General features: G+C 51.2%; 3 protein-coding genes across 3 annotated transcripts; 2 read left to right on the top strand and 1 right to left on the bottom strand.

Annotated features, from left to right (window-relative positions):
- The first annotated feature begins 4,969 nt into the window (after positions 1 to 4,969).
- LOC34618466 lies at positions 4,970 to 8,046 on the top strand. Its single transcript, XM_026337605.1, has 7 exons — positions 4,970 to 5,097; positions 5,460 to 5,545; positions 6,112 to 6,278; positions 6,476 to 6,540; positions 6,915 to 6,993; positions 7,447 to 7,669; positions 7,757 to 8,046. The coding sequence occupies exons 1-7, from the start codon at positions 4,970 to 4,972 to the stop codon at positions 8,044 to 8,046; spliced, it is 1,038 nt and encodes a 345-aa protein (XP_026193390.1).
- Positions 8,047 to 11,927: 3,881 nt separating this feature from the next.
- LOC34618465 lies at positions 11,928 to 13,561 on the top strand. The gene is made up of 2 exons (XM_022731792.2): positions 11,928 to 13,037; positions 13,370 to 13,561. The coding sequence occupies exons 1-2, from the start codon at positions 11,928 to 11,930 to the stop codon at positions 13,559 to 13,561; spliced, it is 1,302 nt and encodes a 433-aa protein (XP_022586436.2).
- Positions 13,562 to 21,468: 7,907 nt separating this feature from the next.
- On the bottom strand, positions 21,469 to 24,548 carry LOC34618463. The gene is made up of 4 exons (XM_022731790.2): positions 23,343 to 24,548; positions 22,301 to 23,179; positions 21,799 to 22,035; positions 21,469 to 21,624 (listed from the first exon to the last, which is right to left on the bottom strand). Exons 1-4 carry the CDS (start codon positions 24,546 to 24,548, stop codon positions 21,469 to 21,471), a joined length of 2,478 nt encoding a protein of 825 aa, XP_022586434.2.
- Positions 24,549 to 26,994: the final 2,446 nt, after the last annotated feature.

Genomic DNA, 26,994 nt, shown 5'->3' with positions numbered 1-26,994 from the left:
CTGTATAGGACCTATTGCGAAGATTTATATTGGATGAGTAATCAGGCGGGTCTTCTTTAACTGCGCTGCCGAGCGGCCCGTATGGAGACTTCACCTCACCCTGCTGAGGTGCCGACCCCATCCCGCTAACCACAGATAAAATGATCGTTGCTGAGGATACCAGCAGCCACTTCATTTCAAAGATTTTTAGCACACTAAACTCCACAGCATGCAGCTGGGGCCCCAAGTGCACCTTCCATTGGGTCGCACATGGCATACCTAGGTTTGCGTCATAGAGCATGGATCCAAAGCAGAATACTCGGGACATGCTAATAGGGCCCTAGTTCGACTTGAAGTAACATTTTATCTGCAACGACATTGCAATACTTCCGCTTTGCCTCCAGGCAGCAACCCGGATTCCTAAGGCCTGCGCTATCGAGTGAACAAGCATACTGCAATTCTGTATTATCTTCTCCAAAAACAAGTCCACTTTACGTCCAGTGTCAAGCAACGCTAGCAACTCCCAGCCTTCGATGTGGATTCGTATCATGGCAGGATTAACTCGTGGTGAGTCTTGAACTGCGACTTTTTCCTCTGCAGTCCCTTCACGGCAATACGGCCTGCTTTGGCGGCAGCCCGTTTCCCAGATGCGCCTTGGTTTTTGCCAAGCAACCTGTTTCCATCGAGCCCAGCCCTGTTGTCCAAGTTCTTTAGCCTTTTGTAGGCGCTTGCAGCTCAGTAGTACGTGACCGGATTTCCCACAGTAGACGCAGATGTATTCTTGGAGGCCTGTTTGAGGCTGCTCAGTAGCGTGGTTTTTTTTATCTGTGATTTGGTCTTTCGCCGTATACTGTGGGCTAGGGCCGGTTGACACTGCCCCTGCTTCCATACATTCTAAGTTTCGACTTGCGTCTTTTCTTCTACGCCAAGCACGCAGTATTTGCGCTTCATTTCTCGGGAGTCGTAGTGGGTCCTAGCATTTGTGAATGCCTCATCACCCGGATTTGTAGCGCTTAGTCGCTTCCCAATCTCCGACCACCTGATGCAACATTTCGGGTAGACTCGAGCTTGAGACACTGATACCGCAGCTGCCCGAATACGTAGTGGCTTTTGTGAGCCACAGCTTAATAGTTTTTAATACAATGATATCTTGCTAGCTTTCCCCAAGTACCTTTTTTCAGTTTTCCCAAAGCTTGCTGCTGAACTGACCTTCTCATGAAGCGATGAGTCTAAGCTTGTCTAGAGGCAAGAACTGTAGTAATCCCTATAGACAATGGACTCCCAATTAGTGAATAGAGCCATTACTGAAGTGCTCTGGTTTTAAATAAACGTGCCGAAGCACCACTAGTCTGTCTATTTTGGGGGTAAAGTGTGTTGCACTACTCCAACTGGCTGCTGAAATCTTCGAGCACAGACTCGTCCTCACGGCTGGAATGTTACTTTTCTGGTCTACATAGCCTCATCGCTGCAATCCTAAATACTTGATCAGCTACGAAATAATGCTTCTATACCAGCCACCTAGGTATTTTGTTCGCATCAGCTCGCAGGCCGTCCTCTGCCGCTCCAACAGGCGTTGTGGCATTGGCAATGCCCATCGCCAGAGAATGCTTGTTACAGGAAGCTGCCAACGCAAAGCGAATAGGCAAGGTGCCAAATAGTTTGATCCGGCCCAGAAAGCTGTTGTATAAAAGCCTTGTTTTCCAGTACATCCACGGCCATTGGAGAGGAACAGCTGCATCATACTGTGTATCGCTGCCAACTGTAGTGTCTAGTCTAGGGTCTCCGTGGGGAGACTCTTGACTCCAGACCCAATACAAAAAGTAATTGTAAGTAATTTGGAGGGTTCCAAAGTGCTCCTTTCTTCATCTGCTAGCGCCCCTCTAATTTCCGTGCATTACGGGAGAGGGACACCTAGGGTGCGCGTAGCTGCATTCTGTAAGCACTCCGACGGTGCTCAACTACTTACACACAGGATAGAGCGCACACGCATGCAGCATTGCGTCTTCTGGTATCGAGCTAACAGTATTCTGCAGCAGATATGATATGTGAAAAGAAAGAAATGTGTCTTAGCAAAACATAACATACGTCAGTGAGCGTGCTGATATGTAGCCTAACCCGCTTGATCAGTAGCCCTTGGGTACACAAGCCAGTAAGAGGGGAGCTTTCATCTTCAGCCGCACAAGCGATTGGCTCAATATCGAAAGAAATGTTTTTAATTTACTTCTGTTTACGCGTTGTTCTCCCAGTCACGTTTCAGCAAGCACACTGTGTGGTGTCTCAATTGTAATTGTATCTGCCTATGTTATCTAGCATTTCTAGATTTAATAAAGCCTGTTGAATACGGGGAGCGCATCAGAATATTATGGTTTCTTCGAACGTTGTCTTACCAGTTCACTTTTTACAGATTCAGCTCATCGGGGCCCATAGCTCTATTCCCCAAAGGTACGCAGCTTAACTGCTGCTAAAATTCTACAAGTAGATTGCTAAAGGCTGTTTCATTGAAGGATCCAGTGACATGCTTCCTAACATGCAGGCTTGTTTCTGTGTTCCCCTGAATCGGCCCAGGCGGCGTACATGGATATGAGTGTAATTTATTGCCACCCCTGCAGTTTAGCTCCCTGTTAAGCTCCACAGGCTCAATATGCTAAATAACTTGCTTTTATTTCCTCTTCTCTGTCTTGGGATGCGTTCTCAGACCCTCTTATGTGTGTTTGTAGGGGCGGGACGCAAACATGGCTGGCAGCCCCATCGTATCACCAGCTGTGCATAGGTAGCTGCCACTATTCAAGCTTGGCGAGTTCAGCGTCTTAATTGCATTCTTGAAATATAGGATTCCGGTCCAGTGCAGCCTACACTTCCTGAATGCCGCTGTTGCATTCTCGCCGGCTGACAGTCCGTTCGACAAATCTGCATTAACGCTGCACTGTGTATGTCACAGTGAAATGCGAGTTCTTCTCCAACTTATCTGCTAAACTCAGAGACATTTGACTCAGCTCTGAGGCTCTCTGTGGAGTGACTAGGCCCAGCTAAGGCTCCGCGAGGGCTAGCTTCTGCGTACCTCACATGCCTTGCTCTCTCAAGGGCAGTGTCAGCAGATCTACGCTTGCAGTCTACCAGCTGCCTCATCCCCCAACATTCACTGGAAACGTCGGTCGAGCCACCAGGCGAAGTCGGGCTGTGCACTGTGCCTTCCAGATTACAGTGTGCAGCTATTTGTAAAATTTCCAGCTGGAAAGCTCACCGCTAGCCCGTCTTGAGGGGGAAGCGCCTGTTGGGAAGAAGGAAGCTGTCAAATGCATTGCTAGCAGGACCAAGTCGAAAGGCGGCCAGCGCCGCCTTAGTAAATCTAATTTCGACTTGTCGCCGCAGCGCAAGCCGAGGGAGGCAAGGCTGCAGGCTTGGTTGCATCGCCGCTTTGCAGGACGTGGAGGCGAGGCTGGAGAAGCGCTTGGGTAGCGTTGTTTCGTACTACCGACTTCGCAGGCACGGTGGCTGCAGCGGCGTGGAAACCGCCCTCAGGGAACGCCTTCTGAAATCCCAACAGTTTGCGTGTCGTGTGAGCACAGAAAAGAGACTTGCGACAAGGGAGACTCGCTGTGCATATTTACGATCGAACTGTACGTGGACGCCTGTTGCACCTGCTCACCTGCATCTGAGAAGGAACTGCAGCTCTTCTAGCGGCGTCTCGCATCGCAGATTCCCCCCAGTGCAACGAGACCCTTATCTTCTGCTCTCTTGCCTTCAGTGGTCTCGGCTGACGCTGCAACGCTTTCAGCTCGCGAGTTCGAGCAATGACAGACGCAAGAGCTCTCGATTCTAGCGCTGCTGCTGGCGAAGGAGGAGAGGCCACCGGCAGCGGTGTCTGTACACCGGGGTGCCGGGCAGTGGCTCGTTTTAGAGACGTGCTGATGAAAGCTTCCACAGTCCCAGCGGAAGAATTGCCTGAATTCGGATGGAAAATTCCCCTAGTCACGTCTTGTGAACCGTCGCCATTCTGCATTCCTCAAGAGGTCTTCACCTTTAAGCCGCAGGAAACGGACATCTACAAGATTTTTTTCATGGGAACTTCGGTAGGCCTCATTGCAAGTGCCGTCTCCTGCAGACCGTCTGCATGCGATTTCTGAGCAGGAGCAATTTTTATGCGAGCTCAGCTCTCAGGGGAGCGAGGGGAGAAGGAAGGACGGGGGGAGAGGGCAGGGGAGGGGAAACGTTCTTTCAGCACTATACGCTGGCTTGGGATGCAAGAAGCCTTTGCACAGCTTTCTTTACTGCTCTCTTAAATCCTGCCACCCCCATCCGTTTGCATGATTCGTCTTAGCATTTTTCCATGAAAACAACCCTGTCTTTCTTCTTCACACTACCTGCTTGGTACTACACAGGACGCCTCCCTTTTCCGGCGCCCTGCGATGCGGTCTTTTTCCGCAGAAAGAAGTGCGCATTCGGCAGATATTCTTCCACACGCCGCTTACGCCTGAGGAGCAGCAGTGGCTCGTTGAATTCAGAGAGCACTGCAGGAAATCAAATTGGCAGATTCCTCTGTTTCTCGAGCCCATGGTGCTGCGCATTATTTGGCTGGCTTACCGGAAGTGGGGAGACCACATCATCACTCGAAGGTGCGGCTTCGTGCATGCAACAGCCGAGGGGGCAGGGATGCATTCGTCTGTTCGAGCCAAATCGTATTCGTTTCTCCCTGCTGCATGGACAGGTCTCTATGCCCTTTGCTGTCTGAGGCTGCCTCTGTACCGTCCGGATCTGCCTTTACGATCCATGGTCTCCTGTCAATCGTAGAATATCCTACATTCCAAAGGGAAGGCTGGATGCCTGACGGTCCGCAAGAGTCACACACATCCTCTTCGGGGGCTGGGGAGGCGGGGGAAAGTAAAGGGGGACGCCGGGAAGAAGAGCTAGGCTGGCTCCTGAAAGCGCTTCTTTCGCCAGCTGCTTCTGGAATGCGTGCGCGCTTCCCCTCAGCTTTGATTTGGCTAAGGCGATGGTGGAGTGGCGGGAGGGATTTTTCCCGCTGAGTGACAGGGAAGAGGAAATGAGGGCTATGCTAGACAAGGGGGTCATGTTCTGGGTGGGACGAGACAGGCACTTGCGGCCTTTATTGCTTATCAAGTGGGCTTTCTATAGTTCCTTTAGGCGTCGATCTTGCTGTTTGAAGACTCCAGTTTCTCTCCTGCGTGCTCCTGCACGGACACCCGACCTCGCCGGAGGTTTCTTGCATGTGATGCTGCTGCGTGGCGTGTCACGCGCTCCCTGGGTGTATCCCCATGTTCTCCTTGTAGTGCTTATCGTTTGCTGTGCCGTCTTACTGTGTTGTTGACGGTTTCTTCCCTCCGCATGATTGTGTGATGGGGTTCCTGCGGCGGTTATGGTCGGTCCTCCCCGTGTGGTGGCACGCTGCGCTCTCCGAAAGCCTCCTTGATATTCGCGGAAAGGTTTGCATGTAAGAAATGTCTGTGTGTGGCTTCGTCCAGACTGGCCAGACTGAGCAAGACGGTTTCTCCGGAAGCCTTCAAAAGACTCACCATATTCTGCTTCGAGTGGGGTCTGCGTTACTTGAGTAAGCACCAGCAGAAAGCGAAACTGGCAAGGCAAGGGTGGTGGGCGCTCGGAGTGCGTGCAAGGGAAGAGACGCCAGGGCATTTGGGAAGTCAGATCTGTTGCGCACAGCTCGACGAGAGCGAAAACAGACATCTCGAGGGAGAGCGGCGGATCCCCGTTGGGGTAGCAGGCGGAATGACGAGTTTTAGAGATGTTCTGCTTGCATACTTGCATCAGTTTGTCTGTGTGGGGGGGAAGAAGGCTTCGTGCTGTAAGAAATGCGGGGAAGCGTCGGACGTGGTTCGAGAGTCTTTTTGCATTCGCTGAAAGTGGCAGGGGAAAGCCTGGGATGCTGTCAAGGATTGCAAACAAGAGCAGCCTTTCAAAGAACGCAGGCAGCCTGCGTTCTTTGAAACGGTCACAAAGATAGAGAGAGAGAGAGAGCGTAGACTGAGCAACAACACGCACCCAATAAATTGCTGAAAGAAGAACCAAGAGGAAAAAGGAGTCCGTTCAAACAGAGGGTGAAGGAGGGGATGCAAGATTGCCGTTTTCTCTATATGACGTGTGTGTTGGCTTGTACAGTGATTCCTGGAGTAGTCGAGACCATTACAGTCTTGCTGGACGTGCGCGGCGTTCCGCTTCACCAGTTTCCCATCAGCGCCCTCACAGACATGACCAGCACGCTCACCAAGCAGTACCCCTTCCGCCTGAACCGGATGCTCATAATCAACGACTCCTTCTTTGTACAGGTAGGACGCTGCTGCCCGCTTGCTCTTCTTCAGTTGATGCGAATGCTCTCCCCTGCTGCGCTCTTTGAGAGCCTCAGCTCCCACTAGATTGAACAGTGGCCTCTTCACGGAATGTACTCTCGATTTCGCTGTCCTCTCTGCGAATCGCCGAGACAGCAGACGCTGCACACGAATGCATGTGCGTGTGTGGGCGTCAGACCGTGTGGAATATCGCCAAGCAGTTTCTGACTGAAGTTCAGCAACAGAAAATGCTTTTCTTTAGGTATGGAGGCCCCTTTCTCTCCCTGTCTCGTTTCCGCCACTCGCGCATCTACACGACGCCGATGCACCCGCCGCGTCTATGGTGCATGGGGAGGCGCTTTACTCGATGGCGATGCAGTCATCTTGCATTGGCCTCCTAGTCTTTTGCCTGCCCGCGCGCGTCTTCAAAGAGAAGACGATCGATCTATGCTCATACACACCAATGAAGCGTGATAAAGAATAGGATGACTGCATCTAAGCGAAGGGGCATTGGAGCTCTTTTTTGCGTGCCGTCGAGGCCTCCTTCTTGCGAGCTTTCAGTGGAAAAGTGAAGCATTGCGCTTAGTAGTAGTCGCCAAAATGAGTTGCCAGAGGTTGGGGTATGCGGGCTTGCAGGACTGGATTTGAGGAGGAGCTGATGCGGGAGTACACACCTTGGCAGCTGGAAAAGTGCTACGGAGGCACCAGGCCAGAAGTGCGTTTCATGAGACAGCCGTGTTTCTTGTGCACCACGACTACCTGTTTGTGGCGGGTGCTGTCTGGGCTTCGAAAAGGGGCTTTTTATGCATAGCTTCTACCGCTACAGTATCTGCGTTTTTTCGAAGTTTGCGGGTGTGGCTATGTTCCCTCTACCCTGCTGCGCAGATTACCGAGTTTTATCCGTTCCCAATTGCTCCCGGTCCGTACACCATTGGCAGCGTAAGTTTTGCAGCGAAAAAGCTCTGGCACTATTGAGGGGAAGCTGTTGGGGTCGAGACGGTCCTGGCTTTGCCCGTGCGCGCGCAGATGGAGGCTAACGGGCGACTTTTTTCCGTTTGTCATCTGCTGCACTCGCCATGGTATCCCTCTTTTCCCTAGAAAGAGTCTTGACTTGTTCTCTCACGAGCTCCTTCTTTTGCTGTGTGCTTTGCTCCCCGACAACGTGCAGGAGCAGCGTGCGGATCCGTACAAGGGGGGCTACCGTGCAACAGACCGCATCACCTCTATGGGTGTCCTCTGGGAAAAGGACTGTCGGATGCCTATTCAGTGGGCGCCAGATGCCTTTTCTGTGTTTAAAGATTTGTCCTTGCCACCTCCGGAAAGCGTGGTTGAAGCGACTGTTCAAAAAACGGAGAAGGGGGACTCTGCTGGGAGCGCAGAGTCTCACGAGGGTCTAGACATGACACCGGAAACAGCTGCAGCAGTGGCTGCTGGAGTCGGAGCCGTTGAGGCGGCAGAAGATGCCGCGTTTGCCGCAGCAGCAGAGGCAGCACCGGAGGCAGGATGCCAAGCGCAGGAGTCTGCGAGGGTAGCAGAGGCTGCTGCTGAAGTTGCACACGCAGCACGCGGCGTAGGGGAAAGTGGCGCGAAAGAGGCGATGGACAAGGCAACAAACGCAAGCCCAGACAGCGCTTGCGAAGCAGGAACCTGTCATGCACCCTTGGCAGCGTCTACAAAGCCGGATGCATCGGAAAACGCCGTCGAAGAGCTCAAGAAAGGGACATCTGTGAATGGCGCACCTCCTCCGCAGCAAGCCGTGAGTTCTTAGCGCAGATCCTCCCATATGTTCCCAGTGTGTTGTTGAGGGTGTCTGTGAACCTGCCTCGCTGCTTACGCTGTGCTGGCGGTATTTCATGGACAGTTCATGCCTCGAAATTAATTCAGCTGTGAGGATAAAGGCCCTCAGGCGCTAACTGGACCCTGCAGGGGTCGAAGGCTGAAGCCTCGAGTGCTGCTGCAGAAAAAGCTGACCGAGTTGCCTGCCGAGGCCACATGTTTTCTGAGATTCGGGGAATTGTGCACCGCAGTAGCCTGCAATACAGTGACGAGGGCCTCATGTGCGTGCGTCATCACTATTCTTCGAACCACACAACGCCTAGCAAGCGGTCTGAATACCGTCTTTGTCTGCATTCGAGAGGAGTGGGCTACGTGCATGTATTGGCGGCCTCAATGTATTGTGGGGGAGTGTATCAAGCGGAAGGGCCTAAGTGCGGCGCCTGCTGTTTTGCCGTTGTGTGACCTTCCACTGCCGCCTTTCGGATGTACGGAGAGGCGGCTGGAGACGAGCTTTTGAAGACTTTGGGAGGCAGCGACTGACCTCTTGACGCCTTAACAGGGGGCCGCTGCATTCTTGCGCCGGAACGCAGCACAGATAACCATAGGCTGCGGTTAGAGGCAATAGCTTTATGAGCAGTGCCAGGTGGCTGCATGATCCTGCTGCGGGGAATGGGGTCCTGATGGTTTGCACTGGCACCGATCAGTCAACAAGTGTGCATATATCTGTTAGATGTGCCTGGGCAGTGTACTAGGTTGCGAGAAGCGCCGCCATGTCCAGATGATTTTCAGCACCGGGTTAAAACTCGGTACAGATGTCCATCATATTTTCCCGGAAGGGGGAATCGTATGACACTAGTGTAGACCCGACGGGGAGGAGTAGAGATCGCGCTCAGCTCCTTCCAGTCCTTTGGCGCCCTTGCGACCTCAATAACGGTGTCTTTTTGGCATAACCAGTGCAGTGGACGTGGTGTGCAGTTCGGACTGGGATTTTTCGGGGTGGCAGGCACTTCTATTGAGATCTATTCGATGTCGATCTGTTGGGAGACACAGATGGGTTGCCTGAATTTTTTCCCTATAAGCTTTCGTTGTTTGACTATTTTTTGTGGCTCAGGAGACTGAAGCACAATCCACTCAGCAAAAGGGGCTGGATGGGACAAGGCCGCACTCGGGGGTTCCACAGGTCAGCGGAAGCAAGTGCTGCTCGCGCTGCAGCATTCAGTGACTTTCTGTTTCTAGAATTCAAGGCGGCAAGTATGTGCTGTGCAACGCGGCCCCACGGCGGCTGCGCATGCCGCTTTTTCTCGGCGTTGGTCATGAAAGCTACCTGTTGTCCTGGTTGACACTTGGTGACGCCAAATCCAGCAAGCAAGGTAGCCATTTACAGAAGCAACTCTGTAGCTAGTCACAAGGCGCTGCACTTTGTTTTGGTGCCATTGGGGTTTATTAAAAGGAAGAGAACGCCGCTTGCTGCGGCAGGCAGTGAAACGACTGCCACTGCATTGCTTTCTTTTTCCTGCGTCATTTCCACAAGATAGCAAGAGCGTAAATTGCTTCTGTAGACTGCGGGCTACACCCTTTGAAATGATTACTTTCTAATATTTTCTTGTGAGTCGGCATTAATCCAGGCACAATGCCAAATGCCAAAGAACTATTCTTCGAGGGTTTGCTTTGTCGTATTGTATCACTGGCAAGCAAATAAAATTATATGCGCTTCATGAATGTCCCAGTATGTTTATGATCCCTACAAGAGCTCTTTTTGAGGAGCGTGTGGGAAATTTTAGCGAGCGCAAAGAAGGACGCGACGACAGGGGACAGCGGGCATGGGCTTTCTGATGATGCAACAGTGCGCAGCTAACTGCGGTATTTTGGGCCCAATCAGCTAAAGATATGTTACTAGACAAGCGCGCATATTAAATCTGGTGTTCTGAGTATGAGAGGCTCACTTGAACTCACTCCATGTAAACGGTTGTACCTGGAGCGCAGTGACTTGTGCATCGGCTGCAATTGGATAGATCAGTATTTACTGATGTGCAAGAAAAATTCATACATGCTTTTGTCAACTTCCATGTCTCTGCTCTGTCCTCTATAAAGCTGAACACAACCTCCTGTGGGGCCCTCGCGAGAACAGTAGACTACTACACTTTCCGGAAGTGGTCCCGAAGTGCATCAGCGGACTGCCGGTCTTCCTATAGCAAAAAGAAGTGTAGTTAATCAGAGCTAGAGTGTATTTAAGGGTTTCTGGAAAAACCTCAAATTAGCAATGCACATGTTAATTGTTCCGTCACATGCTGCTCAAACAGATATACCGAAATTCGCTCTACTATAAGTCAAAAGGAGCAATTGGTGGTATAGAAAGTCAGTATATTTAAAGACCTAACTAAGATACTCGTGAGGAGATTCTTAAAGGCAAGATGCCCACAGTTTGCAGCTTTGACTGTCCCTTAGGTGCCCTTTTATACAGAAATGCCGGGCCTGTGAAGCCATCCCGTCCATATCGACATCAGACTTTCGTCTATTTACGTATGCTGACAGGTCTAACCGTGGCAAACGGCAGGAATATGATTTGCTGTCAGTGATACGTTTGCGGAGGGGCTGCGGACGTACTAACATTGGCAAAGTCCACTTTGTACTTAATTGGAGCCCTGTTTTGTCAAGGGAAGCCAACACAGACAGTCAGTAGGTACAGCTACCTGCGACTACAGAAATTGACATAGTTCTCTATACGGTAACTCTCATTCCTGTAGCGGCACCAGCTACAGGGGTACTCTTCGCTCAAACAGGTATTCTTGGTATCTAGTCAAGTTTTTTCTGGATGATTTGGCTTTTGGAAAATGACATTTGTTGGGCAGTCTGGCTGCTCCCATTCCATAAGAATGAATGCTATGTTTTTTTACACTTAGGTACGATGCACAAATGAGTGCGAAGGCTAAGAGTACTTAGAGCACGCAGCAACCTGCTTCCTGTCTCCCCTCGCGTCGGAACACTATGGGGAACAGGCAAGGAAAGGAAGGATATATCTGGCAGCAAGCATTCAACAGCTCGAAAATTTCTTTGATATCATGGTTGGGAACCGCTCCTAGCCAACACGATAACGTAGTGCAGTTTTCCTCCTTGCCTGGTTCCCCTGGAAGCAGTCTTCGGTTCGATGTGTACTTCTCAGGCACTGCGTTCTTCAAATGGAAAGGCAGTGATAGTGGATTAAACAAAGTTGTGGCCAGCTTCCTCTCGCTCCGCCCACTGCAAAATCTCTTCTCTGTTGTCCCTCGACCTAAGAAGTTGATGATGGTGTGACCTGCGATACTTTGGGGCTCACGCAGATTTAGCATGCAGTTTTAGATTATACACACCTGTATTCGCTTGATGCATTTTGGAGCCCTGCCTGCGACTGGCGCTCATGGGAATAGCTGCGCCTCCCCCAAGTGGCTCGACTTCACCGGGCCGTTCAGAGGCGACGGCGCTGACAGACAACTTCATGCCACCATGTAAATATTTAGAATACAGACTTGTCAGCAAAACCAGAAAAATTTGGTTATGTCTCTCCATCACCTGTTGAATACCGGACTGGGCACAAGACCGCCAACCGATTGTGCCCCCCGAGCCGCCAAGCGCCGGCACTGCCGCCTCTGGGGCTCCAAATGTCGGATGACTTGCAAGGATTAGTAGTAACGTGCACCCTTGAACTGCCAGAGTATCAGGGCTTTGTACAACAGAAGCCTTTCTGATTTGGTGGATATTTTGTTTGCTCCCTTTCTCATTTTGTGTCCCAACCTGGGATTTTCACCGAAAGGAACGGAGCTCGCGGTTGTTTCCACATCACGACCGCTGCCTTCTCTACCACTTACATGTTCTTGAAATGCAATACAAATGGTAACGATGTGTTCAAAGAGAGAGCCGTGGAGGTATTGCCTCTCTCTAGGAGCGGCGGCGTGGACGCATTCCTTCATTCTCGCTGTCGCCGGAGCATGGAACCTCTTGCTGTTCTTGAATGTCTTCCCGTGGAAAAGAAGCTTAACTGAGGCTGCAGTAGAAGCCTATGCAAAACGTAGCACAGCAGTTGCATCGGCTTTGCGTGTTGGCTTTCTTTCCCTCGCCATTATCTTCTTGATGGTCAGTGTTCTTACGGACATTGCTCTCTGCTTAAAATCACGGAGAGTGGCCTACGTTTTGGCTTGGATTAATATTTGCAGCTCCTTTGTTGGCTTGATTCTTCTACTTTACTTGTGGACGGCCTTTGGTATCATGCTTCTTTCAGTAAACGCCACTGTGGGCGAATTGGTGGTATGGGGTAATGTGGACTTGCTCTATGTCATTCTAACGGCTGTGCCAATGACGAAGATTTATGCATCATTAGGGAATGTTTACGCCGCTGGAGGAACCGGGTTTGAGGGGAAGTCTTTTGAGGAGCTTGTTTCGCCGCAGAAAAAGACTGAAATTTTGTCTGAAAGGAGCCTGAAAATGAGTCGCATTGGTAACTGGAGAGTCGGCCTTTCTCTGGAACATGGAGCTGTACTCTGGAGTCTGTTTTGCTTGGCAATTACAATTCTAGACTTAAGCATATTTTGGGTTAAAATTTCAGATGACCCAATGGTAAAAATGAACCAAATGGGCATCATCTTTCTTGTAGAGGGCATCACAGCATTTTTTGCAGCCATCAGTGCCTTGGCCGGCAGTGCTGCTGGTGCACCCTTTTTCGCCCTCTTATCTGCCATTATAACTGTGCTTGTACTCCCTCTGGCTGTCACATTGCTGGTGATGCTCAGTAAACGCCTAATCTTGGAAGTCGGTGCAAGGCAGAAAGTACTGATCCTCAACTTTGCGAGCCTGCACGCCATGGGAGCGCAAATTATCTTCATTTTCCTGGCATTTTTCGCCACTTCGGCTCTCTGCGGTCTTTTTAACAAACAGACAAAAAAGGAACTAGACTCGGGCGCGGATCGCTTCCAACGCGTGGACTTGGAAGAGGAGAGCCAGAAGTTGCTCAGTGTCTCTACCGAACCGTAGCCCTAGCCCAAATGTGAGGAACTGTATGTTTTAGACTAAACTGACGGATTAAAGCAGAATGTGCTCCGCTCAGCGGTACGCTGTTAGTATGAATGCAAAATTGCCGACAGGCTGTCGGCCATCGGACGGATAGCCGGTGACTTGGTGGGGGACGGAAAGTCATCATCGGCAATTCAACGTCTTTTTGAAGCAGGACAATTCCTAAGATACCTTTTAAATGTTTCTCAGTGCCCACAAACGCGTGCCGCATAGAAATGAGAGACAGCCCTTGCGAAATACAGGACAATGCCATAGACTACGTAGAACTACCCTAGTGTCAGGCTGGCAGTGGGGGCGTAAGAATCAAGAGCTCCATAGCCTTAAAAACACCAACAAGTCTAGGGCCCTACCCTGACATCTGTGTTATGAGTGGTAGGGGTATTCAGCCCGTGAAAGATTTCGCATACGCGTCAGAACACCCTGCAGCACCTGCCACCGCCGATCGATGGAATGGACACAGACGTTAATGGCGCACAAAGCTAGAAGGTGGCTGCGGTTGAGTACTAGGGAGTGACACGAGGTGTGCGCTTCTAATGATGCATGCGAGGGCCTTCGTAACCTGTAGAGCATCCATGTATGATATTCTTAGGCCAGTTGAAGAGTCGTGTGTGCGCAATCTGCGGAAGAACTAACCCTTTGATAAATAGCTCAATGCAGCGGTTGCTGCATCCGTGGCAGCTTCATGGGCAGAAATGTATGAAATGTACAAGCTACCGGGCATACTGTGTAAGTTTGACTCGTCTAGCTTAAGGAGGCTGAGAGAGGTGATAACAGATTCTAGTGTCTTCACCGCCTTGGATGATTTTTGATCAAGCCATTTCTTGAACACTTCCTTTTCAGAATGATGCAGATGTGCCAACGCCTCCTCGGCTTGCAGCTCACCTTTGACAGCCCTTAGCTTCCTCTCCAGCATAGCAAGCGTATCATCTTCCGCTTTTTTCTCGTTCGCACGAGCCAGAGTCGCATCCCGCATGGCCACCTCCTTGTTGATCTGAGCTTGCACACCGTCTCCCTGCCCAAAGAGGAGGGAGCCAGCAGCCTGCTTTATCATATGGGCAGACGTCCGGACAGCAGACGCTACGCGTGGAACCACTGACATAGATCCGGATTCAATGCTTTTGCGCCATGCCTCAACATCTCTTTTCCTCTCGTCAAGCTGCTCTAGTAGCTTGCCTTTCTCAATCCAAAGGGACGCCTCAGCCAGGCCTGGGGTCTGTGGGCAGGCCCTTATCATACCTTGAATCGCTCCAGTCAGCTTCTCCTTCAGTTCCCTCACCTGAGCGACCTTTTCCGAATCATGAATATCCGCGAAAGCCTTTTCAAGTATAACTAAGTCTCTCATCGCCCCTGATAGACCCAGGTCCGCAACCGGTGCCAAAACTTGAGTTACGCCGCGCTTCATGATATCCTCGTTGATTTTGATTTTCTCCTTCAAACTCACGATTTCCTCTAAGTCTTTGCGCTGCTTCTCTAAGCTTCTCATGGTGGCCTCCAGTCGTAGACTCAAAAGTTGCGCTTCGGAGTCCGTAATAAACACGGGAAATCTCATACCTGCTGTCTCCCCTACTCCATGGCCGTCGGCAGCTGCCCGACTAAGATCTTCAATCTTCTGCTGCAGATTGGCGATCCGGGAGCGAACGGCACTCAGTTCGGCCAGATTTTTAGCGTTCCATACGTCTTCTTTTAGCTCTGGACTAGGGTGTGCAACGGGCTGTTCCTCCGGTCGTGAAGGTATACGCGCACCACTTGAATGGCTCGAGGTGGCCTGTGGGCTTTCGGCTGCGGCACTCAACTTTTCCAGCTGCGAGATAAGCTGCTTATAATTACTCTGCAGCAATGTCAAATTTGCCGCGGCGCGGTTGTATAAGCTTATCTGGTGTACCACCCACACCAGAAGTAAAATTGCAGACACCGTGAAAAGCGCCACCCGTTTCGACACAAAGATGGGGACACCAGGGCGTCTTACGGCATATGAGTCACTTGACAGGGTCAGCAAAGAGTCTTCGCGCGAGTACAGCTCCGGGGAATCTTCATGGCTGTCATGCAAGTGGGATCGACTAGTCCCTTTCACACGCTTGTCCTTCTTGTTCCGTCTGCTTGGGGAAGAGCTTTCTCCCTCCACAATAGGAGCATCGGCTCCCATCGGATCAAATGCTATTCCACTTTTAATCTCATTGTTATAACGAGGAAGGCCTTCCGGTATTTCATCCTCCGGAGCCTGCGGTTTCGCAGGTCCTGAGTGTCCAGCGACCTCTAATCCTGGTCCTTCAAGATGCGACTGCTCGCCCACTCCGTTGAGCGTCTGCTCGCGGCCTTCATCATTATCGGCAGGATTTACATCAATCTGTGATAAAGCAACTTGGAATGCATGCGCTAGTAACACCAGGACGGTCAAGTGCTGATGTAAAGCCGCGCTAGGCTTCATTATAGCTTACAAGCAAATGGACGATAGCATGTAGCATGCCGGTAGCTTGCTTCGGAGTTTTTTTTCTAAAACACCGAGCCATGGCTGTGAGTGTGGCACACGAAGTTGCGCTCGCGTTTTCAAAAAAACCTGTCCGGGCAACCCAGCAATAAAAGGTCAGGGAGCCCCCAAACGCTCACAGGACAGTGAAAATTTAAAAGATAGCACTTCAGTGACTACTAGATGCTAGCGATGCAAGGAATCATCCTCTAGGAGAGCATCGAAGGTCAGTGCAAACGCGAAGCCATTCGCAAGCGATTGGGGCTGGCATGCGACCACAGCGCGACTCAGTAAAGAACAGCCCAGTTCTAGCGTGGAAACCCTCCCCTACGCAATTTTACATTGAAGGAGGAAAGCACACATGATACGAGCACTGATATGATGTGGCAGGTGCAGGCAGCTACGGCAGGAAGGCTGCTCTGCAGGCGCTGCTGCACGGTGCGGTTGGTGGGGACGCGTTGTCTCGACGATTTCGAAGAAAGAACCGACAGCCAAAACACTGTCAGACCCCTGAAACCTTTTTCCACACAAAAGGGGCTCAAAACGGACTGGGCCCAGTGGATACAGGCTGCTCGGTAAACAAACAAGAACATCTGGGACGCAGAATGCCGCCCAAGCAGGCCGCCGTGCAGCGAAGGAGGACTGTGGAATGAACAGCGGCAATGTATATACCCGCCACCAGCCCATGCTGCCCTGATACGAAATCATCAGAGATTGAGAGCAGCTATCGTTGCTTGGCAATGGTTATGAAGAGGGCTGGTTGGAGAGACGGTGCACACTAACGGGTGCTCAATAGCGCAGGCCCTAGAACTCAGGTTTGCTAACAGGCGGGAGAGCACAAATATTGTCAAAATTGTTGCAGGGAAAAGCTGCTCAAAATCGAACTTAGGTCCTGGCAGCGAGCTCCGAGGCTTCCACTTAAGATCGATGCTCTATGACGCAATTCTATGTACGCCATGCGTGACCCATAGCAGGGTCATGCAGAGAAAGTCATGGTACTTGTGCACAGCTGAACAGGCAAGAGGTATAGAATACCTCGAGTCAAAACGTCGCGGGATTTCTGAGGGTCTGGCACAGGAAAGGGCTGACTTGAGGAGGTGGAGCACTTCGGGTGTCAAAGAGCTATTTTTGATGGAAAGCGCCTATGGCGGGATCGCGATTCGCAGCCTTTAGATTAGAAGACCGAAGTGGGTGCCCATGGGGCCACAGCTGCAGGCTGTGGAGATTAGTGTGTTTACAAGCGTAAAAAAGAATTTGCTCTCCTCTAAAACCTTCATCTTATCAATGGTAAGCGTAGTAGATTTCTTAGGTCAGCAGGGTGAAGCGAAGTCTTTACCCCGGGGGCTCAGCAGCGCAGTAAGGGAAGACGGATCGATCGTGCATCATGTCTCCAAGGCTTTGCGACTGGTCCCATATTAAGACACTCGAATGAGGTTGCAGCGGAGAGACTGTCGTATTGGGAAACGACACCAAGGTGGAAATTCAAGGGTATACAAAATCATGATGAGCTGCCAGCAGGCTTGCCACCTGCTGGTGACCTAGCACTATGTACTAAGCTAATCAACGGGTTAGCATCAAGCCATATTCTGCGATGTCTGAAGCCCCCACAGCATGAAAAAGAGCTAGGGTAGCAGGCAAAATTATTTCTTGACACAGGGAGAATTGAGGAATCGGGTAGTGCTTTTTTCCAGCATATTTCTGTGTTGGTGCAGAAACGAAGATGTTGCATGCGTGTTTACGTTGAAGTCCCAGAAGGATTGTGTGCCAAAGAAGTCATCATTGTGCACCACAACTGCGCTGGTCTGTAGAGACACATGATGTCTGTCGAAATTGCTTGTCCAATGCTTGTGACACCCATGAATCCACTACTGATGTAAAACTTTAGAATGTCAGAAGAGGGAAGCACTATGACGTAGCCCGACGCCTGCTGCTCTTTGAAGCAAGGCAAAACTCTGTCGTCTGTGCATTCCGTCTCCGCTTCGGGCAAACCAAGTGGCCACGTCTGTCTGAGCAATGGTGTGACTCATACCATAGTGAAAAGCTCTGACGGTCCTTTTGATGGCCTGGGACGCCGTTCGCGGTAAAGGGGTATGCATTATCGTGGCCACATTGTCCGCAGGTCATTTCGCAAAACTCTCTTCAACCCAGCATTGTGCAAAGCCTTCCAGTTCCTGATCCGAGTTGTGCTTGTCTGACTGTGTACTCTTGTGCTGGACCGCCGGATATCAAGATCAAGATAGCATCTACGTTTTCTTCGACAGCCACAGCAAATATGCCCATTTCATCCCTTGCTCTAGCTCTGTGGCGGCGCACGAAGTCGCTTAATTATTCCTACTTCATGTCCGAAAGCATGACAGATACCCCTAGAGTGCCATAACGCTTAAACTTTCGAAGTCCATCAGTTGGCTCCTTCGTGCCTTTGCTTCTGGCCTGCGCTTTGACGACAACATGACTACTGCGAAGCACTGAAGCAGGTAGGCGGAGTGCATCAATCGTACTCCTCCGTAGTATTTGCGACTCTCTGCTCAGAGAAATCCAATTGCTCGGCTTGAGTCCCTTTCCTGTGCTGACTGGGTTTACGTTACGACAAATCAATACCCTGGTCTACCCGAAAGGTTTATTATAAACCGATTATATGCACCCGTATACCCGTTGCCCTCCCTCGTCCATTGTCTACATAAGAAGCAACTTCCCGATCCGGGCCTAAACCTGGTAATCCGGGGTCAGCAGCCATTCTTCGCAACGAAGGGAGTCAGAGAGCAGCTGGCTAATGCACGCAAACGTATATGCGAAGCTTAACAGACACAAGCACGAAGATACGATAACGAAGATACGATGGGCAGCGGTCAAACGTCTATTTCCAGTTTAAAGCTTTGGTTCTGGTGTATTGGCAGGCTTAGTTGCACCTGAGGTGACCACAGAAAGAAGCTTGTGGCCAGGTGGCTGGCCCTTTTGTGATTCTCTCGCCAGTCAGTGTTCTGGCTTTACTGATATCCCTGAAGTTTGTGGAGCTAGAGCAATACCGATCACGTTTTCTTGGAGAATTTCCAAGCTCCCGAGATTTCCAGTGCCTTTGTCACACACGCGGGGGACCCATGTAGAGGCGGACGATTCACAGAAGTCGCTTAGGTGCTGGGTTCTAGGACTCTTGAGCGCCAAGGACGCACTACACAAAAGTCGCTTCGGTTGAGATATATATAGAGATGTGTACCCAAATACTTGACGAAATGCGGGTTTCGCTGCCTGTGGGATAATTTTTGTGTATCTGTTTGCTTAGTTGCTGTGGACAATATTTTCTGCAGTCCTTGACATTTGTCCCTCCCGGGCACATAGTTTGCCTGGGATTCTTATCTGCATCTATAAGTAATGCTTAAAATTTCCAGGTATTATTATAAAGGTGTACTGTTTACTCTGATCCGTCCGCAGGCGCTCTCAGGTGTGCTGTCTGTACTTTCTTCCTCGTGCCTCTTTCGAGTTGGAGTCGACTATGCTTTATGGATGCTACGAGGCGCGGATCCACTGCTTTTGTGTGCATTTGGCTTCAATTTGCAAATCCCACTTGCTTTCGGGTCACTTACGGCGAAAGGCCCACATATTCCAGCGCTTTGAACAGCCAGCGGTCGCGCCACAACGATACTGTTGGTATGATACCTCGTTCGTTGCTGGCTAGCGTAGTTCTCCTTCATACCGTCGATTCCTCTTTTTGCCCTTATTGCATGCATTTACTATTCTAAATTTTTTATTTTTCCAGTTTCTTCTACATGGGGAATGACGTTAGGGTAACTTTCCCTGCACTGCATGCAGTTAATTGCAATGCATTGGTACGGAGCACTCGGGCGTGTTTTTCGAAATGCCGGGAAAGGGGTGAAGAAGGAATATTAGCCGGAAAAACTACACTTAGGTACTCTTTTGTACACCAGTTATATCTAGATAATAATGGGTGACCAATTGATTAATTGATTACCAATTCACATACCTTATTGATTGTACCTAATTGTCACATCGACACTAGAAGATGCAATATTGTGTGCACGTGAGGTATATTTTATGTGCAACTAGCTGTGACTTGTCGGAACGCGTAGAGGGTGCAGATACACACATGCAACCTAGCTGCCCCCCTTCCCTCATGGCGGGAACTCCGGGAGGCGTCGGCAGGGAAATGTGGATGTTCTTAGAGGAAGCACTCAGCGGTGTTTTCAAGTCTGTAGGGAGTCTGGATTTATATGTCTCCCAACGTTGACATAGGTGGAGCGCTACAGTTGTACTGCACACAGGCGGAAGTAAATGCTACTAGCTCTGACAGAACAGCTTCAGGCCATATACCTAATTCGGTGATTCCTGGGTGCGTCGTCTTCGTAGAGGACAACTACTGGACTTCACTAAATGTCCTCCCTACAGACCCTGCCAATAATAGGCGGCTGGAGCTTATGATACAAATGGCAGAAATCATCGCATCCTCTAGAGTTGGTGGACAGTGGAGAGTTATAGTGGACCGTTCAGCTTGTGTGTACAAGCAATAGCTATGTCTGTTTACTCCAAAGTAGGGACGACAACGTCCATAAAATTGGCTTCACATGGTACTATTCTGCAGGATTTCGCTTGCTGGGGTGAGAAATTTAAGCTGGAAAGTCACGCAGGGCGCTAAATCTATATTAACAAACTCCTGCAAATTATTTTGTAACCTATCCTACATGCATCCCTCAAATCTGTTCATGCGTGCGAATGTTTCCTTGTCCTAAAGGGTATTGACCATGTGGCTAACATCGTTGACCTGCTTTTTGTCTTCCTATCCATAAACGTTGCCCAAATACACCTCGTGCTTGCTGAATGATTACCACCAGGAGTCAAATGTGCATTCTTTCGCGCAGGTAAAGGTAACAGATATACAGCAATCATGCGTAGCACATACCAACGTTTCTTGGATATTGCCTTTAAAGCTCGCGTGGGCCCTCGGTTATGCGCGCCCACACACTCCTTCCTGAGACAGTGGCGGTGCTGTAAATACCAAGGTGGAAACTGACCTAGATGCCCACCAAACAGGCATGCTACACAGTCCTAATGCCTCAAGCGTATATAAGCAAGTGGACATGCGAACCAGCATTGCTACATAAAACGATTAGATAAGGTGAGTCCAAACTATAATATGGCACCTCATGCCACTTTAACGAACCATGCAAGAATGCCGTTGCAAAATGCCTGCAGAAGAAAGCATCTGGCTCCAGGACAGCCCCGACTGTTTGCCAAATATGCAGTCCTACATGAATGTAACAGCAGTATACTGCATCACGCATGAGGCAATTGCAAAAGCACCCGTGGGAGGACACGCGACAATGTGCAGTTGGCTTTGTAAAGTATCCCACAATGAGATAGACAACTAAACTCAGATGGACTTTAAGCTGAGATTAGAAGACTATATGCCAGCCACTTGGTAATTTAAAAAGCCAAGAGGCTGCCTGAGATCATCATTCCAGAGCCAGCATGGACTTGGCTGACGCCCAGTAATGCGCAAATGACTACCTCAGCAACCCACAGAGATGGCAAATCTATTGAGCCAACGCGGCGTCGCAAATACAGCCAAAAGACGTCATCCGCTTCCTGAAATGTGCTTTGCCAAGGGAACTTTATACTTGGATGGCAAAAGCAATTCCTACGGCTGTTAAAGCACTTGTACACTGTGAAAAGGACCAGCAAAATTTCGACGGATGCGGCTAGCAGCCATGATGCTGGCGCTGCAGCACTACCCGTCAAGCCAAAGCAGCTGCTGTTCCACGAACCGCTGAAATACCCCGATAATTGGTGCTGAAGTACAAGGTTGCGAAGAGGCTGAGGATGCGACAAGTGGTGTTTAACTTTGGATAATACTGCGTGGTAATACGCGCTGGAGGATCCCTCGGAAGCCCATTGGCGGTGTCAAACAATCTTCCGCCTCTTGACAATGCTCTTGGTCGCCCTTATGATCGAAGCCACCGTGGGCAGAATGAAGGGGAGCATCAAGGGCATGTGAATTGCCAGGTTAAAATGCAACGAGAAAAAAGGTGCAGGCTCCAAACTGCCATCGGTCAAGAGCTGCAAGCATCGCTCCAAAAGAATACGCATATAAGGCCTCAAGCGTATAAATAAGTGTCTTCACCTTGCACGTTTAGGTAAAACGTTTATACCTTTGCACACGCAAAAATGCGGGGCATCGGAACGTATTCAACATCGAAAAGTCTTGATTACTGCCTTCAGCATCTGACGTACCTCACTGGAATCCCTCAGTGCTGATCGGGCGAGAAGCAGCGCCAGCTGTCTGTAAGCCGTGGCCTCATCTAATTGGTAGCCTGTTGATGCACCAGTGCACCCATCAAAGACACTGTCGGCGGTGCATATAGTATCCGCATTGCTCCGCTGCAAAAGCTCTAACGCTGCTGCTGGCAAGCCAGCACACTGCCGCAGCCGCAAGGCCTCCACACTGCATTCGAGCTGATCCAGGACGTGCTGCGGCGCTCGCATGCACGTACATACATGCATATACACACACATACACATACACACATGCGCACCATTATCGCATTTTGCCTAATACCTCGGTACGCCGTGGGAACCCTTCGATAAGCCAGAAATGGCATTACCGCATGCGGCATCCTAACTATCGCGGGGCCTCCCCCTATAAATGCGTTAAGAGTGCTCTTCTCTTCACTTGTGGTTTGCTGATGAACGCCTCCCGCGAGACGCACAAAGGTCCAACCGCACAGAGGCCTACCTTGATAGCTCGTCCAACGTGCTCGGGGATGCGCATATCTGTGTGCAGTGAGGTGATGCTGTAAAGCGCGCGAACATTTTCTGCTGCCTGTTTAATCATTGCAAAATGCATATCGGCCGCAAGACCGCCCAGCTCCCAGTCCGTAATCCCCCGAGGGCTGGGGTGTAAATACACGAAAGCCTTACGGTCACTGCTGGCGCCGCTATGTACGAGCAGTGCCTTAGCCAGCTTTAAAGAAGATTCTTCCACAGCGCCTGCAGTACGCGAACCGGCTAGCTGGTCTGGACCAAAGACGGCCTTGGAGGCGTCCACGGCCTGTAGGCGCCACTGGCAGCGTTGATCTTCACACTGCTTGCCGCAGACAGCATGCTGCCCCTCCGAGCGCATGGCGCAAGAAGCAGCAGCCTCAGCAGCACCAGGCAGCCGTCTGTCTGTAAGAAAGCTTTCGGGTTGCAGGCCCAACAGAGAGCGCAGCTGTGCAATCCATGCGGCGCTTAGCGCCGCAGCCTCATGCCTGTCCAGCGGCTGAGGAGACGCAGCAGCACTGGTTCCGTCCTTCTGAAACTCGCCAGTTTGACTGGCAGGAGCTCCGAACGTCAGAAACCCCCAAAAGGGCACAGCAAGCGTAAATTCCTGCGGCGGGAGACTCAAAAGCTGCCCTGATGGCTTGTACATGCCCAGATTCACGATTTTTGAGGACGGAGAGGGGGTCTGGTCGGCCTCCCACTGTTCCTGGATGTTGAGAAGCCGTCGTTGAGTCTCCTCTAACACGGCTTCCTCTGCTCTGCCTGCCTTCTTCCCAGCTTCCTGTGAACTACCTGAGAGCAGCTGGCTAAGGCGAGCCCAGTCCAGCTCCTGCAGGCCGCTGTGAGGGACCACCTGCGGCACACGGCATTGCGCGCAACGCAATCCCTTTTCAAGCTGCACGAGGTTCTGGGGTACGCAGCAAACCCCTTTCGACTGAGGCACGTACGGCTACAAATCGCTCGAAGCATGCGCTTGCACGAGAGAGCCCGTTCTTTTTCATCCCTAGCAAGAGTACCTGCGAAGCGAAGGAGAGGTCCACCAGCGAGCTCAGCGCCTCCAAGAAGCCGCGAAGCGAAGTTCTTAGGATTCTCGAGACATCCCATTCCAAACGACCTGCTGCCTCGCGGGTTGGAGCGCCGACGGGGGCGAAGGCTTGCGGTGGAGGATGCAGCAGCCTTTGGCCTTTTGCAGCTCTCGAGTTGTCGGAGGCGGAAGGGGCCGTTGGGGTGAAGACACCGTCGCCAAGCAGCCACAAGCGAACTCGCCAGCTCCCCACGGCCGGAAAGCTCACAGCTGCAGGGGAAAGAATCCAACGCCCTAAGGCTTGGATAACTGCCTCGGCTGCAGTTTTCTGGGTTGCAGCGTCCACGGATGAGTTGCCCGTACGCGGCACAAGCAACACAAGGGAAGAATCAGAGCCAATGTGGAGAATAGGCAGGCCTTCAGATAGCCCTTCGGCGGAAGACACGAGGAGTCGCAGTGTCTGGAGCGCGGGAGGTTCAACTTTGGTCTCTGGCAAGGCGGCAGACACTCGCTCAACGGCTACTGCGTAGGCTGCAGCCGCTGTTTCAAGATCTGATGCAGAAGAGAGGGGAGGACACGCATCCGTCTGCTCCAATCCGGCGTTCAAATAAACGTTCAGAAGCGCGTTTGAGCTGCCTGAACCCGAAGGCAGTACCTCTACGCCTGCGGCTGCCAGCACAGAGGCCACAGCCATTGAGGCGCAGTGAGCGGGGGGCCCATTCGCGGTTGGAATCTCTGCATCGCCCATGGATGCCAGAGTTCTGAAGACGTCTCGAGCAGCAGACTGGGCTTCTATACAGAGGGGCACGATGCGGAGGGCCACAGTCCACTGCAGCAGCTCCTCGGGAGGTGTTGACGGCGCTCCGCAGGCTCCAAAGAGCGTGTCTGTAGCCGAGGAAGTCGCCGAACGCTGCTTCCAACGCCATCTCTGTCTCAAGATACTCCTTGAGACGATGCAAGACCCCCAAGAAAGCCCGGAAGAGGGGTTCTCCTGCCCTTCTTGCTCATTGGGGGCGAGCTCTTCAACGTCGAAATCTGACCGCGGGAGCGACAGACTTAGAACTCGCGAGAAGCTGCAAGGATCTGGGAGAGTGTGTCTTTCGACTTGCACTTCTCGCCACCACAACAAGGTCAAGAGAGCATTGACGACCACAAAAAAGCCTAGGGCCAGAGGCCGCACCGGGGCACTCTGGAACATCCTCTTTCAGCACAACGCCCGCTTCATGAGACTATCCAGACTAGTCGCGTGATACTCTTTGGAGGTAGAAATCAGCTTTGGGCGCGACAGCAGTGGACGTCTGCCCGCGGATAAAGTATAGCGTCTCGCCACTCAGCGCATGCGCAGGACCGTCGCACCCCGAAACGCCGGATTCAGCGATGAAACGCTCTCCTCGCTGGCTGCTTCCAGATGTCCATGCGTCTTTTAACACGCGGAGGGAAAGAAGACAGCACATATGTGCCATGCATTGAGGTGCAGACTGCAAAAAGCGCTGCCCGGCCGCCGACCGGCGGCTCTTCTAGTGTGGATGCCTCTGCCTGCGTCTGTAGTCGACGGCCTGACTTGGACGGCTCCAAGCATTTCCCCCCCCCCCCCATTCCTCTCAAATAATGGGTGATTATCGTTGCAAGTACTGCTCTAGCTGCGCTGTACGAAGCGCCGGACTCTACTTTCCATTCCAGGCAACTGTGACTATAACTGCCATGGGCCTGCGGCCCCAGCATGCCAGGTAAATTGCATTAATACAATACGCCCAAGCAGTCCTACCGCGTTTGCAGTGCAAGGGAGTGCCTTGCAGTCACAAAAGGCTGGTCCTTAGTATGCTCACTCATTCTACACCACTCTGTGACCCCACGGGGTCTCGCTTCAGGAGCAGCTCTGCATCCATCTGGTTGAAACTTCAGCGTAGGTGCTTTAGACAGAGGAGACCAGATGTAATCCAAAAGGAGCTAGACTTGTTTGTTCCTTGTACCTCATCGAGGGATGGTAGGGACGATTCCCAGCTCAGACACCGCACGCTGCCTAGCATTCAAAAAAGAGGGAAAGGAGCCACGACTATGAACCCAGTAAACTGCAAAAGGTTGTGCAATACTTCGCGCGATGTATCAGGAGAGGGGCTTGTATCCCTCTCAACGAGGACTTTGGAACACGCAGAGTTGGTCGCAATTGTCAAAACACACCGAGTCCCTTCCACGCGGCCAACAGAATGCAAGCCAACCAATTGTATGAATACATGCACACATAGTAGATCCCCTCAATGGGTGCAGGCCGACTTTGAGACTTTGTGCGCTTCAAGCGTTGATCAGCCGGCAACGTCCCACAGAAGTTCCCCCCGATCCGGTAGCTCATATGGACCTTGCCGATCAGTAGATTACACCTTCAACAATGGGACCTGCCATACATCTGACCATGTGCATTCACGTGCAGCTGAAGTTAATCAGCGCCCTTCGATTGCCGGTTATGCAATGCCGAGGGCGTCAGAAATCGATGAGAAACGGTCTTTACCACGCCAACCTAATGCGCCGAACATGGCTAGCGCGATTCACCACTCAGATGCTGCCACCAGTTGCAACAACTCTGTGAAAAGTCATAAGACGCTACTAAATTCGCCTGAAAGATTTTCTCAAAATGTAGCAGCACAGGTTGAGGGCCATCCACACGCAAGAGCCCCAAAGTTGAGCTTATTGTCCGCGCATAGCATTCAGGACCACCCTGAGCTTCAAGCAAACAATGATGCCAGTGGGCGTAAGCGACTAGACAAACAGAACGGAAACAAACAGGCAAATCCTACAAACTTACAACAACAAACCGGGTCGAGTGATATTTCAAAGAGTAGTCCAAGGCAGATGGGTTCTCTCCTATCAAGATCACCAGGCATATCCAATGCACAGGGAGGAGAAAACTATGCTCAACAAGCTGGACAACTTGAGGCTTCGACGCAAAAGCCAAATGCATGTGAAACACCGGTTCTCCATACCGTGACCAATACTCTTAATTGCATGGTAGCTGACAAACGACCCTGTAAAACGTCCCTGAGCAACACCGCAGAGAAAGACAAACCCAAAGACCCCAATAAAAAAAAGTACGACACATATATACACACAACGACCAACATATTCCTAGCAAACGAAGTACACGGTCGACCAAATCCAGCTGCCCTCACAAAAGACCAATCAGGGAGCATGACAGAACAAAACGACTCACTCCAAAGTACAGGCACTCCAGAAAAGCAAAAACACAGTCACCGCTCTCTCGACTACGACCACCCCAGCAGCGTGCCAAGACGCTCATCAGCAGGAAGCCACAGCCTTCCCCTGTTCATAGCTCGCTCCCACCAACAGCCCTCACAACACACGGACTATGATGCTGCAGACGAGCGGCCGTCTAGAGAGGACGACTTGCAGCATTCCGCATTTGCTTCTCGCCGACAGGTCAGGCAGTCCTTTGTTACCGATCCTCGCCAGCGCGTCCTCTTCACAAGAACCAACTCGGCAGAAAAGCAAAAACACAGTCACCGCTCTCTCGACTACGACCACCACAGCAGCGTGCCAAGACGCTCATCAGCAGGAAGCCACAGCCTTCCCCTGTTCATAGCTCGCTCCCACCAACAGCCCTCACAACACATGGGCTATGGTTCTGCAGACGA

This window comes from Cyclospora cayetanensis, unplaced genomic scaffold (assembly GCF_002999335.1).
Source record: "Cyclospora cayetanensis isolate NF1_C8 unplaced genomic scaffold, CcayRef3 CcayRef3_contig_193, whole genome shotgun sequence".
Taxonomy (NCBI): domain Eukaryota; phylum Apicomplexa; class Conoidasida; order Eucoccidiorida; family Eimeriidae; genus Cyclospora; species Cyclospora cayetanensis.
The sequence above is the reverse complement of the archived record's forward strand: the minus strand, read 5'-3'. Positions and strand labels throughout refer to the sequence as shown.

Excerpts from the sequence above, each read along its gene's own strand:
- LOC34618466 (XM_026337605.1), top strand. The coding sequence starts at position 4,970 with ATGGTGGAGTGGCGGGAGGGATTTTTCCCGCTGAGTGACAGGGAAGAG. Across the intron at positions 5,098-5,459 it reads CGGCCTTTATTGCTTATCAA|ACTGGCCAGACTGAGCAAGA; the intron begins GTGGGCTTTCTA and ends GGCTTCGTCCAG. Across the intron at positions 5,546-6,111 it reads GTGGGGTCTGCGTTACTTGA|TGATTCCTGGAGTAGTCGAG; the intron begins GTAAGCACCAGC and ends TGGCTTGTACAG.
- LOC34618465 (XM_022731792.2), top strand. The coding sequence starts at position 11,928 with ATGTGTTCAAAGAGAGAGCCGTGGAGGTATTGCCTCTCTCTAGGAGCG. Across the intron at positions 13,038-13,369 it reads AGAGCCAGAAGTTGCTCAGT|TGTCAGGCTGGCAGTGGGGG; the intron begins GTCTCTACCGAA and ends GAACTACCCTAG.
- LOC34618463 (XM_022731790.2), bottom strand. The coding sequence starts at position 24,548 with ATGTTCCAGAGTGCCCCGGTGCGGCCTCTGGCCCTAGGCTTTTTTGTG. Across the intron at positions 23,180-23,342 it reads ACCTCTCCTTCGCTTCGCAG|GTGGTCCCTCACAGCGGCCT; the intron begins GTACTCTTGCTA and ends CGTGTGCCGCAG. Across the intron at positions 21,625-21,798 it reads CACTGAGGGATTCCAGTGAG|CTCTTGACCGATGGCAGTTT; the intron begins GTACGTCAGATG and ends CGATGCTTGCAG.